General features: G+C 43.1%; 1 protein-coding gene across 2 annotated transcripts in view; it reads right to left on the bottom strand.

Moving 5' to 3' along the window:
• cep72 (centrosomal protein 72) overlaps nt 1-11256 on the bottom strand; it is a 174805-nt gene extending 163549 nt beyond the window's left edge. For both annotated transcript variants that reach the window (XM_063069732.1, XM_063069733.1), the window contains exon 1: nt 11173-11256. In XM_063069732.1, coding sequence (XP_062925802.1) covers nt 11173-11236 — 64 coding nt within the window. In that variant the 5' untranslated portion in view covers nt 11237-11256. The remainder of the gene's footprint in view (nt 1-11172) is intronic.
• Between the last annotated feature and the right edge of the window lie 3924 nt (nt 11257-15180).

The raw sequence follows: 15180 nt of genomic DNA, 5'->3' as shown, positions 1-15180 counted from the left end.
TCCAATTCCTAATGTTCAGCCTCCCACCCCCACCCTCCACCCATCATGCATGTGGACAATATTTTGTCAAAGGCTTTGCACTAATCCAAGCTGACCAGGCAACTCTCTAAATTCTGATGTTCTTTCCCTTTCTCCTCTGCTTGTTGGAAAAGACGATGATGCCTTTCCTGAGATTTCGACATGGGTGATGGTCCAGACAATCCGCAAACTGTTGTTTAAGGCAAAATCTAAGACCATGGTGGAGGCAAACATGATAGGGGCGTTCAAGAGGCTCTTAGACAGGCAGGTCAATGTGCAGGAAATAGAAAGACACATAGTGTGGGCAGTAAGGATTAGTTTACTGGGCATTTGATTATTTAAATAGTTTAGTGCAAAATTCTGGCCGAAGGGTCTATCTTCAGGCTATACTGATCTATATTATATGTTCTCATGTTCTACATCTGTCAAAAAGGACAAGAGTTCAAGGAGATATCAACCGTATCTGGTTTTTGTGATACAGACTGGCATAGAAGCTCCACAACATATCCAGCTCTGAGGATGCTGGTGAGCCTTCCTCTTTCCGAAGGCTCTGCATCACCAAGCACCCCATGAATCATTAGGAAGTAACACAAATGTCTCATCTTTCTCTATCGAATGGACTTTGGATGAGATGATGATCATGGAAGATTCCAAGGAAAAGAATAAGTCTTGCTGCTGTTTACCCTTAGGGTTCCTCCTTCACGTTCAGCACCTTGACTCCTGAGGAAGAGAATCTGCAAGCTTTTCCAGAATTGATCTAATTCTTACTGACAGTCTTACATTATGAAACTTTCTCACCAATTCATTGGGGAGTCAAAGACAAGCTTCACAGTTTCTGAGATAAGCAGGTTGATGCTTGTCTTCTCTGTCACACAGTCTGCCATATCATCTTCATGAAGGTCAATCAATAGAGGCATTAGTCAGAAAAACCAGTATGATGACAATGGACTTGATTGTAATCACACCAAACATGGTGAGGAAGTCCATCTGCAATTGAGCTGAACCATCTATAGTCCATCTGCAGAGTTGCTTAAAACATTGTACAGCTATGCATCTTTTATCATTTCTATGAGTCTGGAGGTGTCAGCATTACCAGATCATCTATCTTCATTAGTGATGTAGTTGAAGTCACTGACCAGAACACTGATAAAGGCAGTGAGGACTGCTGGAGGACAGCTAGCCACTCGATGTGCAAGATATCCATTTTGATTAGACGGAGTGGAGTGTTACTCTACAATATACTTGCCACGAGGAGACACCCTTCAACCAACTCTCTGACTTCAGTGATTGTTAGGCTGCCTCCCGACAAAAGAACATCCAGGTAATAAGTATGGCAATTGTTGCCCCATAACATATTGACAATCCACAGGACCACCATGATGCCTACTTTTGAAAGTTGTAGAGCTGCAGTATGCCTCACTCTTGCAAAAACATCACATCATCCTTGACCTTGGCCACGTATTCCAGGGCTTTTCACACTTCACACTGTTGATTGATGGGATTTTCTCATTCATTGTTTCTAGTTTTGAGGTTCAAAATCGCATTGTCACAGTCAATTGTCTTGTGCATGCATGCTCACACCTTCACAAACTGTTGCACACTTTTCTAGATGAGTTACTGGCATTGATCTCTCATAGAGAGTGGGCTCCCTGAGAGTGAAGCTGGCAAGTGTCAATGAGGGAAGATCACCCTGTTTTGTATGTGCTCTGAGCTGGTATTCTTAGTCTACCAGAACGCATCAAGTGCGTAACTGCTTCCAGAATCTCAAAGTTAGTGTGCAACAAGCTAATCACCCCTGCAGATTCTGGGATGACGTTTTTTCTTTTTGTCCCTTCCACAAAAGGGACCTGCATCCCTGGCTCACCATTGAGGCTTCACTGTCAGACAGAAAGAGGTTGCTGATAAAGATATCAATTTTTTTCTCCACCACCATTGCTACCTGAAACCCCTTGACTCTTGGGTCATGCCTGCTGTGCTTTCTTCCTGCTTGCCACCTGCCATTCCATTCTTGTTCCTTTGTGGGTCTCATTCACTGCTGGAGTCTCAGCGGGTCTGGGGAAGTCCTCATTACTCAACGTTTCATTAACTCCCTTTCATATTCCTTTTGCATTAGTACTGTTGCATTTGGGACATGGTCTGCTACCAGTATTCCCTCAAAGCAGTGCCTGTGTGCGCACGTGCACACATCTTTAGCTACTCGCACACAAAAGGTTGTCACCCTCTAACTCGTTGGCACATTAAGTATAGTTCACTATTATACAAAAACACATTTTCCCTTCTGGTCTCTGATGCAGATGGTGTTGACAACGCAGAGTTTGCAATAATTTATCTGGATGTTTCAGAAAGGGCTTATTTATACTGTTTTTATTGAAGAAATTATTCAATATGCACATTGTAGTCACTAGGCAAAAAATTGCACAGCACAAGATTTTGAGCACAATGATCAGTACAAATTAAGAGGGAACATTGCTGCTACCCCACACAAGTGACAGCGCTTGGTCTCCTTACATTACTTGGTTATATTTTTTCAATTTTTGCGGATGATTGAATTGCAGTGGCTCCCAAATGTCCAGGATAGGGCACCATAGGCTGACTAGCACACATCATGCATCCAAAAAATTCCTCTCATTGCAGGTGGACAATTGGTTTGCTTTCTTCAACTCAGCGTGACCTCAGCATGACCATTGCATGCCCACATTCCAAATAGTCACTCACATTAATGCAGTATCTAGCATCCTCAGTGTATCCAGACAGGAAACTAAGTACAACTATAATAGAAATACAGGGTTTAGATGTGTGCATGGTGACAATATGTTCTCTCTGCATATGGCAGGTGATAAATGGCTATTCCTTCAGCAGTGACATTGCTGCTTCACTATTTCTACCATAACATTGCCCTTTTGACATGCATTCCCCATCTCCCACTGTAATTTGCAGACCACATCTTTACTACTGCTTGAAGGTGTGTATACAACTCCGATCAGGGTCTTTTTACCCTTGCAGTTTCTTAGCTCTATACACGATTCTAAACCTTCCCATCTTATGTCACCTCTTTCTAATCATTTCAACAGAGCCACCCCACTTCTTCTGCCTACCTCTCCTATTGATACAATGTGTATCCTTGGACGTTAAACTTACAGCTATAACCTTCTTTCAGCCATGATTCAGTGATGCCCACAGCATCGTACATGCCAGTCTGTAACTGTGCCATTTCCATTCCTTTTCTTGGCAGTTACCTGCCTCCTGCAACCCAGGGATAACTTTCTCCCTGTTGCTCCTACCTATCATTGAGCTGCAGCTCCAGCTCCTTAATACGTTTTCTGAGGAGAACCAGCTCGGTGCATCTGGTGTAGATGTTATGATCTGGGAAACTTCAGGTCTCCCAGAATTCCCACTGAAATATCACAAAGAATATAAAACTGCACCTGGACTCGTTCTCACTGCTTCATGCCCTAACAGGTGAGGGATGAAGAATAAACAAGTAGATACTTACCAGATATTTATCTCACTCAAGTCTGATGAGCCAAAGCCGAAGCCAGTTCAAAATCATTCTTTCAACAGTTTATATTTTGCTCCATTCCACGGATACCACACTCAATGGGAACTGCACAGATTGGACTAACACAAACTATAAAGATTTTTAAATAAGCTTTCCCCCAAATATAGTGGAATTGGGTTATTCTAACCTGTGGGCCATTAATTGGGCATTGGTTATCAGGGCAGCCCTTATTTGGGAGAACTCGTAAAGAACAAAATCTAATTGAGAAAATAACCAGGATTTTCTTCATTTATTTGGGACATTATGCTACCTGATTGGGATAGGAGACTGTTGTCGAAGTTTCTAAGTAGTGTCAATTGTGTGCACTTGTGCGGCTGTTAAGACACTACACTGTGCATAAATAGCATCAGTTGCATGTGTTTGTGTTCAAAAGTAGTGATTTTTGTCACTGATAGTTGGCAGCAGAACTGATTTGCTCACTGCAATTTCAAGCATTTAGACTTGGAGATGCCAAAAACAGCTGGGAGTAAAAATGAAATGATTTCACTACTTCAACGAGTCAGGAAATGCGAAGAATATGAAGGTATCGACAATTATCTTGAATGTTATAATGAAAATGAAGATTTTAAGGATGCAATTGTTGAAAGCATTGTATGAAGATAGTTCATTATCTGCACTAGGCGTCTCTGCTGATTTTGTTAATTTATAGCCAATCAAAAGAACCCGACAGTGGATACTAGATGAATTCCTCCATTAATAAATATTAGGAACCATCTTTTTTAAAAAAAAGTACCTGTAGTAACATTGGCAGTGTTCTAATTTGTTCTGTATTTTCAAGTAAATATACATTTTGTTACTCAGTTGAATGGTAGTTTGTCTTTTTTTGATATACCTTTTTAACTATTTCCATGTAACCAGCTAATTGGGCAGCTGCTTAACTGGGCCAAACGCTACTGGTTCTGATGTGTCCCAATTGAATTGACTTTATTACTTACATCCTCCATATACACGACGCAATCGGCAATCGCCTCTGATCTGGGCCAACATTTACGTGCTGGGCGGCACCTAATTAATTAGCTTGTTTATTTTGGCTTTTTTCTTAAAGATGTGCTGAGTGCGTCCTGGCCACCGCTGCACCATTGCATTCTTCGCAGCAATGTATCGGTTCGAGGCCCAGAGGTTAGCGACCACCGTTGTAGAGGACCCCATGTGGTTGGTCGCATGCTGCAGATGTAGTCCTTGACCAGTCTCTCAAAGTATTTGCTTATTATTGAGGCGAGTGCGACAGGACACCAGTTGTTCAGACATGTTACCTTGGTCTTTTTAGGTACAGGAACAATGGTGGATGTTTTGAAGCAGGAGGGCATTCTACACTGGGAGAAGGAGAGATTAAAGATGTCTGTAAACACACCCAGTTGTGCCGCGCACATCCTGAGTACCCACCCTGGGACGCCATTGGGTCCTGCCCACTCATTGGAAACACCTGCATACTTCAGCCTCAGGGATGACCAGGCTGCAGGTTGCGTCACCTGTAGGTCTCCTCAGGGGCTCAGTGTTGGCAACATTGAATCGAGCGTAAAAAAAGATTTAACTCATCTGGGAGAGAGGCAGCGATGTTGGAAACTCCACTGCATTCAGCTTTGAAGTCTGCGATGGTGTGCAGACCTTGCCATAAGCTGCGTGTGTTGTTGGTGGAAAGTTGCGTCTGGATCTTGTCCCTGGATTGTTGTTTTGCTGCCTTGATGATGCCCAGATCGTAGCCGCATTTCTTGAGCTCCTGCTGATTACCGGCAACGTAAGCTCTATGTCGCACGGCAAGTGCTGCTCGCACGGAACTGTGTTGATCCAGGGTTTCTGGTTTGGATAGACCCTGAACGATTTCTGGGGAACAATATCCTCGGTGCACTTCCAGATAAAACTCGTGACCACATCTGTGAACTTGGAGACATTCTCATCATGGAAGACATTCCAGTTGATGTCATCAAAGCAGTGCTGTAGTACGGAGGCTGATTAGTCGAACCAACAGTGGATGGTTTTAACTACAGCCGCCTCTTGTTTCAGTTTCTGCCTGTAGTTTGGCAGCAACAAAATGGAGGAGTGATCCGATTTTCCAAATGGGGGCACGAATGAGCGCTTTGTAAGCGGAATTAATTTAATTAACTGGAATCCACTGTACAAATCATCCTAAATTGCCCAGCAATTAGCTGAGGTCTCACAGCCATCATCTTCCATTAAAATCAACTCTAGAACCCCTTCAGCTCTCAACCTCATTTGCTCTATTTCCTGCAATTCGTATCGAACCCTTTAGTGTGGGACAGAACTAGGACTAGAACTAGAGATATTATGGTACTTGTCTTCCACCCCACCAGCCTTCGTGTTCAATGTGTTATTATCCTGCACAATTTCCACAAGCTTAAACATGACCCCACCACCAATAACATCTCCCTTTTCTGCAATTGGCAGTGACTGCTAACTTCATGACATTCTGTTCCACTCCTCTGTTCCCAGCCACCTCTCCCATCACTTAGCAAACTTCCCAAGAAACTGACAGAGATGCAACACCTGCCCATTCACTTCTTCCCTTCCCTCTCTCCAGGAGAGTAAATAATCACTGCAGGTAAAACAGCAATTCATCAGCATTTCTTCCAATCTAGTCTTCTGTATTCAGAATAGAGAATATAGAAACTGAATAAAGATTAAGTAATCACTTTGTGGAACACCTACAGTTTACAGGGTGATTCCAAGCCTCCTGTTACCTGTCACTTCTATTCTCAATCCAACCCCCTTTCTAACCCGTCACTGTGGCCTCCTTCATTGCCATTGAGAGGTCCAACATAAAATGAAGAGTGACTTCTCAACTCCCTCAAGGCATTTTGCTTGTAGCTTTCTGGAATGAACAATGAATTCTCCAACTTCAGGAGGTAAACTGCTCCTTCAGCATTTCCCATCATTACACACAGGTCCTTTTTTCATGCCCTTTCTTTAAAAAGTCTTGCTGATGGTCAACCCTCAGGCTCCTTATCCCATCATCTGCTTTAACCTAGATCCACATAGTCTTACACATCACTAATTTCCTAGGCTCTGCACTCAAAATTGCAAACCCCCAGTTCTGAGGAAGGGTCACCAACCTGAACCATTGACTAGAGACATAAGAGACCTCAAATGCTGGAACCTGATTCCAAAAAAAAAACAAAACTGCTGTAGAAATTCAGCGGTTCAGGCAGCATCTGCATGAGGAAATGGACAATCAACATTGACTGGTTTCTCTTCTCACAGATGCTGCTTAACTGACTAAGTTCTTCCAGTATATTTGTCCCTACTTACAACCGCAAAGAGTGTTGGTATTGTTTGCTATCTGGTTTAATGATAACTGGTTTGATCCTTGAACAAACAAAGATAACCATTTACATGTTAATATTTCTATCTTCATACGATTCTTCATACTTCTGTTTTCATATTGGTTCTCTTTTCCATTTCAAAGTAGATTTTCTCCCCAAATCAGTATTTCATTTTAAATGTGTATCATTAAATAACATGTGACTTTCTTAACTTAGAAAAGTTTTTGGTCCTGAAGAAAGGTCTTGGCCTGAAATGTCGACTGTTTATTATTTTCCACAGATGCTGCCTGACCTGTTGAGTTCCTCAAGCATTTTATGTGTTGCCTTAGAAAAGTTTGCATTTTATTCCAAAAGACCAAAACCTGCATTCAGTATGTGCTATAAATGTTCAACAATTAACTTGTATAGTACAATCCCAAAGTCGAAAACTCAAGCCTGGAATAGAATCCCAAAGTCCATGTCACATCAAATAGTAGCACCACAACAACCATGATGGTTCCTCTGCTGAAACCAGTTGGATCACTATGATAATTTTATACTAATTCTCATGTTTCGTTGCTGTCCTCCATGTATTACCATCTATAAATTCTGCTTTGTTCTAAATTAGTATTCCATTATGCTATATAACATTCACTCTGACTTACCCATCCTACCTCAACAGCCCCACTCTATATCCACCTCTGCTGCCCCACTGCCTTAAACCCTCCAGCAAGAGATTTCAGCAATATGGTTAAAGTAGATGACTTGGGCTTACTCTGCTTGGAGCATAAAAATAGAAGATTTAATGAAGATGCACCTAATAAGTTAAACAGAGAGAAGCTGTTAACATTAGCAAATAGCTTAATGTAACGTGGGTTTAACGTACTGAACAAAAAAAACAAGGGAGATGCAAGGATTTTTAATTAAATGCAGAGATTTATCTGTAAAGGTACTGCAAAGAGAGCCTGAAAATGATTTCAAATTCCAAAAGAGGATTGATACTATTCCAATTGAGTCTTGAAGAAATATCCCCAGATACAGAAGGGTAGCACATAGTCGAGCAAGTAGTTCCAACCAACTCAGATTCAATCTTGACCACTGGTACCATCTGTATGAAGTTTGCACATTTGCTGTGAAGGCATCAGTTCACTTGGGTGCTCTGGTTACCTCCCTCAACACAAAAACATGTTGCTTGGTAGTTTAATGGTCACTGTAAATTGCTCTCAAGATTGCAGATGAATGGCAGATTCTGGCGCAATTGTGGAGAAAACAGGTCAGAGGGAATATTTTGGGGGGGGGGGATGGAATTGCTCTGCAAACTGGTAGGGGCACAAAATGCCAAAATTAACTCAAGTGCATAAGGAAATATGGAGGCCAAAACAAGATTAACCTGAAGATACAAGGTTCTGAAAGAGTATTAACCTGAAAGTAGTTCAAATTAAGAAAGGAATTCAGTATATGGCCTTGGATCAACTGGACAACACATATACCTATATCAAGATGCTGTTTATCAATTCCAGTTCAGCGTTTAACACTATAATTTCTACAGTCCTGATTGAAAAGCTTCACAACCTGGGCTTCTGTACCTTCCTCTGCAAATGGATCGTTGACTTCCTAACAGGAAGATCACAATCTGCGCGAATAAGAAATAATATCTCCACCTCACTGACAATCAACACCAGCACACCTCAGGGATGTGTGCTTAGCCCACTGCTCTATTTTTTCTACACCCATGACTGTGAGGCAAGGGACAACTCAAATGCTATATATAAATTTTATGATGATACAACCATTGTTGGCAGAATCGCAGATGGTGACGAGAGGAGCGAGATATACCAGCTAGTTGAGTGGTATAGCAGCAACAACTTTGGACTCAAGACCAAACAGCTGATTGTGGACTTCAGACAGGGGAAGACAACGGAAGACACACCAGTCCTTGTTGAGGGATCAGGAGTAGACAGAGGGAGCAATTTCAAGTTCCCGGGGGTCAAAATCAATGAGGACCTAACCTGGTCCCAACATACCTATGCAGCTATAACGAAGGCAAGATGGTGGCGATATTTCACAAGGAGTTTGACGAGATTCAGTATGTCACCTAAAACACTCACAAGTTTCTCCAGAGGTACCATGGAGAGCATTCTAACTGCATCACTATCTCATATGTAAAGGCTTCTGCACAGGATCAAAGTAAGCTGCAGAGTTGTAAAATTAGTCAGCTCCATCATGGGCACTAGCCTCCATAGTCTCCAAGACATCTTCAAGGAGTGGTGCCTCATCTGGTCAAAGTGGCGCGAGCGTATGACGCTCTCTCAGTTGACATCTTCCAGACAGTCCATAAAGCTGCTGATTTCACATCTGTTTTTCATCTTACATGTGTTTCTGGAACTGTTAAGAGCCTACAATTTACATTTTGGAGACCAGTTGAGTGGTCCAGTGCTTTGCTGTCTCAGAGAAGATTCTGGGAAGCGAGCAAGAGCTTGAATGCCCTCGAGGCGACGAAACGTGGCGCGAGACGATGTTCAACTCCATTTTGCCAATTAAAGCATCGAGGAAGGTTTAAACATTGAGGTAAATGCAGAACGCAAGCGGCAGTTCAATGCCGACTACCTGCCCTTTGATCTCGGATGGGATCCCTCTGCTGCCGGAGGAGTCTGTGTAGCAGCTCACTGTGGCCGGAGTATAGACCTCTACGTTCATGTTGTCTCTCTTTCTTTCTCCCAGTCCAGGTGTCACAGCTCCAAGTGCTCCTATCACCACCGAGATGACTCTGGCTTTAACCTTCTACATCCTTTCTATCTGCTCTTTCAAGCCCTGGCATTTCTCCAGCTTCTCACATTCTTTCATCCTGATGTTACCATCATTCAGGATTGCCACATCTATTACTACTGCTTTCTTCTGTTCCTTGTCCAGTATTACTATGTCTGGTTGGTTGGTCAGTACCTGTTTATCAGTCTGTATTTGGAAGTCCTGCAGGATCTTAGTTCTGTCATTCTCCACTACCTTCTCGGGAGTTTCCCATTTGGATTTGGGAGTGTCCAGTCCATACTCAGCGCAGATGTTCCTGTACACAATTCTTGCAACTTGGTTGTGCCGTTCAGTGTATGCTGTCTCTGCCTGCATCTTGCACATGCTAACATGTGCCGGATGGTTTCAGTGGGATTCCTTGCACAGTCTACATCTTAGGTCTTGGCTGGTGTGATAGACCCCTGTTTCTATTGCTCTTGCGCTCAGCACCTTACTGTAATTCATTTTTTTCTATATTATCATGTATTTCATTGCACTGCTGCTGCAAAGTTAAAAAAATTTCACAGCATATGCTGGTGATACTAAGCCTGATTCTGATATGGTTACATATGACAACCTTTTTAGAAAAACATAATATTCCTGTAAAGGACATATCTATTTCCAATATTTCCTTGTTATATTTCAGATCTCCATAATCTATGCTTGTTCACATTTTGCTTACTGCTGCACAAGTCAAACTGAAAATTTTAAACTTTAACTCTCTGTACTGATGCTACTTGAGCTGCTAAGTATTTTCTGGCATTTCTTATTTTAGATTTCCTGAATCCATTATTTTCAGTATCCCTCCTAAGTTTGTTAAAGAATCACTGTCTTGGCACAAAATCTTATATCTCAATGTTTACAAAAAAATCAAGCACTGTATCACATCAAAGAGATGGTGAGACAGATGACAAAAACATCGGTGACAGATCTTCAAGGAAAATCTGCGAGGTTCATCTGAAGAACCATGTAAATCAATTAGACATGAATCATACTAGCTTTCAGTCTAATTATCCCTGAATGCATTTTGACAGCTTCATTCAACCAGCATGCAAGCCAATGAACAAACATCTCAAGTCATAGTTACAACCTTTTACCACCTTAATCCAAACTGTACAGCAACAGTACTGCACTCATTGCGTATTTGCATAAGTACTGGCTATTAACTTCAGATTACAAGTTCCAAAACGCTATTATAGGAGTAATGAATGAGTCTGCACTTGGTCCAGTATACTTAAATAAAAACACAGGCCAACACCAGGACGTTTAATTCAGTCACTAAGATTTCTTGCAAGATGCAATTATATCGTTAGGAGAAACTATTACCCACGCTCAGTAACATCTGTGTGCGATATAAATGACTGCTGAGTTTCATTCCTACTATATGAATAAAAGACACCAGAAGTGTACTGTAATCCAACCTCGCACCAGAGCCACACTGGGCGTCTGGGCGACCCTATGAGAGGCCAAGCTCAATCCCCGCTCTGAGCCTGCAAATTACCCTTACACCAAACCCAAACACTAGTGCCCTTATAGCACCATCCGCGCCCTTACCAAGCCGCTCCTCCTCCAATACCACTCTACGCCTCACCCATTCCTCCGTCGCTTTCAACGCCATTCTTTCAAACCAGTCCTCACTGCGCAGCCGCGCTGCCGGCCTGTCAATCAGTCCCGAAGGCGGGCCCGACGAGTCTGCTCTCGCTGGTCCTTCTCTCGGCTGCAAGTGGGAAAGAGAGCCCAGGTAGTATTATTGTGTCCTACGTTGGAATCGGAGGAAATAAAAGGAGAGATAAAGAGCAAGCAACATAGGAACAAGATATAGCAAATAAGAGATATTTTTCAAATTGAAACTGGGCGAATAAAAACCGAGAACGATACCACCACATTACCGAACCATACGCACCTCCTATCAGCTACAGCCTGCCCCATCGATGGAAGAGACTACCTTCTCACAAGGATCTCATTAGCTACCTCATAGCTCACAAAACCTGTGTGGAAGGAAGCCCTCCTCCTCGATTATGAGGGGCTATCTCAGAAGGCACAATAAATGGTTAAAATGAGACTGGTGGAAGAGTGCTTGGGAAATATTAAAAACTGGAATTGTCCATATGGATTGAAATGCCTATTTATGTGCTTTTATTGTGGAGATCTTTTTAAAGCAGCAATTTTCGAGGGGGGGGAGGACACATTAATGCAGTTAAAAGAAAGACTGAGGTACATTAGGCAGGACATTGCTGGTAGAGATGCTCCAGGGACCCAGGTTTCATGCTAAGCTCAGATGCTGTCTGAGTGGAGCTCACTGACTCTCTCTTTAACACGGTAGATTTCCTCCATATGCTGTGGTTTCCTCCTACATCTGCGTCCGGTGCTCCCGATGTGGCCTTTTATATATTGGCGAGACCCGACGCAGACTGGGAGACCGCTTTGCTGAACATCTACGCTCTGTCCGCCAGAGAAAGCAGGATCTCCCAGTGGCCACACATTTTAATTCCACATCCCATTCCCATTCTGACATGTCTATCCACGGCCTCCTCTACTGTAAAGATGAAGCCACACTCAGGTTGGAGGAACAACACCTTATATTCCGTCTGGGTAGCCTCCAACCTGATGGCATGAACATCGACTTCTCTAACTTCCGCTAAGGCCCCACCTCCCCCTCGTACCCCATCTGTTACTTATTTTTATGCACACATTCTTTCTCTCACTCTCCTTTTTCTCCCTCTGTCCCTCTGAATATACCCCTTGCCCATCCTCTGGGTCCCCCCCCCCACCTTGTCTTTCTTCCCGGACCTCCTGTCCCATGATCCTCTCGTATCCCCTTTTGCCTATCACCTGTCCAGCTCTTGGCTCTATCCCTCCCCCTCCTGTCTTCTCCTATCATTTTGGATCTCCCCCTCCTCCTCCAACTTTCAAATCCCTTACTCACTCTTCCTTCAGTTAGTCCTGACGAAGGGTCTCGGCCTGAAACGTCGACTGCACCTCTTCCTAGAGATGCTGCCTGGCCTGCTGCGTTCACCAGCAACTTTGATGTGTGTTGCTTGAATTTCCAGCATCTGCAGAATTCCTGTTGTTTGCGTTCAGTGTAAATGGTTTCTTGATGACCATTGTGGATTGATCTAAATATAATCAGATTAAGCAGGTCTTGTAAAACACTTTATAGTTTAATCTTTTATACTTGCGATCAGCATTAACTTACATTTATACAAAAGCTTTATCACAGTGGAAGACATGAGCAATATACCTGATAGCCAGAGGTATCAGGGAATAGAATTAGGTACAGTCAAGATAACTAGAGAGAAAGTGCTTGGGAAGCTAAATGGACTAAGAATAGATAAGTCTCCTGGCCCGGATGAGGTGCACCCAGGGGTTCTGAAGGAGGTGGCTTTGGAGATTGTGGAAGCATTGGAAATGATCTTCCAGGAATCAATAGACTCTGGCATAGTTCCGGAGGACTGGAAGGTCCCAAATGTAGTTCCGCTATTTAAGAAAGGAAGGAGGCAGCAAAAAGAAAATTACAGACCTATTAGTCTGACATCGGTGGTTGGAAAGATATTGGAGTCAATCCTCAAGGACGAGGTTACGAAATACCTCGAGGTGCATGACAAGATAGGCCGAAACCAGCATGATTTCATGAAGGGAAGATCCTGCCTTACCAACTTATTGGAATTTTTTGAGGTAATCTCGAATAAGATTGACAAGGGAGAGGTTGTGGATGTTGTGTATTAGGATTTTCAAAAGGCCTTCGATAAGGTGCCGCATATGAGGCTGCTTAATAAGATGAGAGCCCATGGAATTATAGGAAAGATATTGAAATGGGTGGAGCATTGGCTGATAGGCAGAAAGCAAAGGGTGGGAATAAAGGGACCCTATTCTGATTGGTTGCCAGTTACTAGTGGTGTTCCGCAGGGGTCGGTGTTGGGCCCGCTTCTTTTTACGATGTATGTCGATGATTTGGATTATGGATTAAATGGTTTTGTGGCCAAGTTTGCGGATGACACCAAGATAGGTGGAGGAGCAGGAAATGTTGAAGAAACGGAAAGGTTGCAGAGAGACTTAGTCAGTTTAGGAGAGTGGGCAAAGAAATGGCAGATGAGATACAACATTGACAAATGTACGGTTGTACATTTCGGAAGAAGAAATAATCGGGCAGATTATTATTTAGATGGGGAGAAAATTCAAAAATCGGAAGTGCAAAGGGACTTGGGGGTCCTCGTGCAGGATACCCTAAAGGTTAACCACCAAGTTGGATTGGCGGTAAGGAAAGTGAATGCTATGTTGGCATTCATTTCAAGAGGAATAGTGTATAAGAGTAAGGAGGTGTTGATGAGGCTCTATGGGGCATTAGTGAGCCCTCATTTGGAAAACTGTGTGCAGTTTTGGGCCCCCTATCTTAGAAAGGATATACTGATGTTGGAAAGAGTTCAGCGAAGATTTACGAGGATGATTCCTGGAATGCAGGGGCTAACATATGAGGAGCGTCTGTCGGCTCTTGGATTGTATTCATTAGAGTATAGAAGAATGAGAGGGGATCTCATAGAAACGTTTCGAATGTTGAAAGGGTTGGACAGAGTAGATATGGAAAGGTTGTTTCCCTTGGTAGGTGAGTCCAGGACAAGAGGCCATAGTCTTAGAATTAGAGGGTACCCAGTTAAAACAGAGATGAGGAGAAATTTTTTTAGCCGGAGGGTCGTGAATTTGTGGAATTCGTTGCCACATATGGCTGTGGAGGCCCGATCATTGAGGGTGTTTAAGGAGGAGATTGACAGGTATCTAATTAGTCAGGGTATCAAGGGATATGGGGAAAAAGCCGGAAATTGGAACTGGATGGGTGAATAGTTTAGCTCATGGGGGAGCTGTGGAGCAGACTCGATGGGCCGAATGGCCTACTTCTGCTCCTTTGTCTTGTGATCTTGTGAAGTAAAATATTCTAAGGTATGCACATGAGCATAATCAGACAGGATCAATGCAAAACAGTGAAGGAAATATGAGAAAACTGTGTAAGGGGGTTTCGACTTTTATGTTACTGTGGAGGCTAATTAAAATGGCGTCTTTGTTATGTTAATCTGGGGAATGCGGCTTTGTTGTTTTTGCTTTAGTATGTGATAAGAGAGCGCTATTAACCAATTGGGATAGTTGTGATGGTTTTGGTGTATTTGAAGATACTGTATGCGCGGGGTTTTGGGGGAAGAAGGCGGGAGAGCGAGACAGAGGATGGACGAGGTGCTGTGAGTCCGCTAACGGGGTCGGACCCCGAGCGGGACATTCGGTGAGGAAACGGAGACGGACTCGTGTGGAACGTCTGGTCGACCACCATTGTTGGTCCCAGGCGGCCAGCCGAGGTGGTCCGAGGGGTTGCAGGGTGAAGAAGGTCCTTGAGCTCCAACGGTTTATGTGCACGAAGAGATTGAACTTTGATAAGTGTGGCGCCTTTCATTTTCCTTTTATATTTTATTCTGTTTTAAATATATAGTTCCAGTAATATCTATAAACTGTATATCATTTAATTGCATCTGGTGTATTGTCTGTTATTTGGGCGGGGTGGGGTACCTCACACAGCATCCA

The sequence above is a fragment of the Mobula hypostoma genome, chromosome 17, assembly GCF_963921235.1.
Source record: "Mobula hypostoma chromosome 17, sMobHyp1.1, whole genome shotgun sequence".
Classification (NCBI taxonomy): Eukaryota; Metazoa; Chordata; class Chondrichthyes; order Myliobatiformes; family Myliobatidae; genus Mobula; species Mobula hypostoma.
Note: the sequence above shows the minus strand (reverse complement) of the source record. Positions and strands in the feature narration are given on the sequence as shown.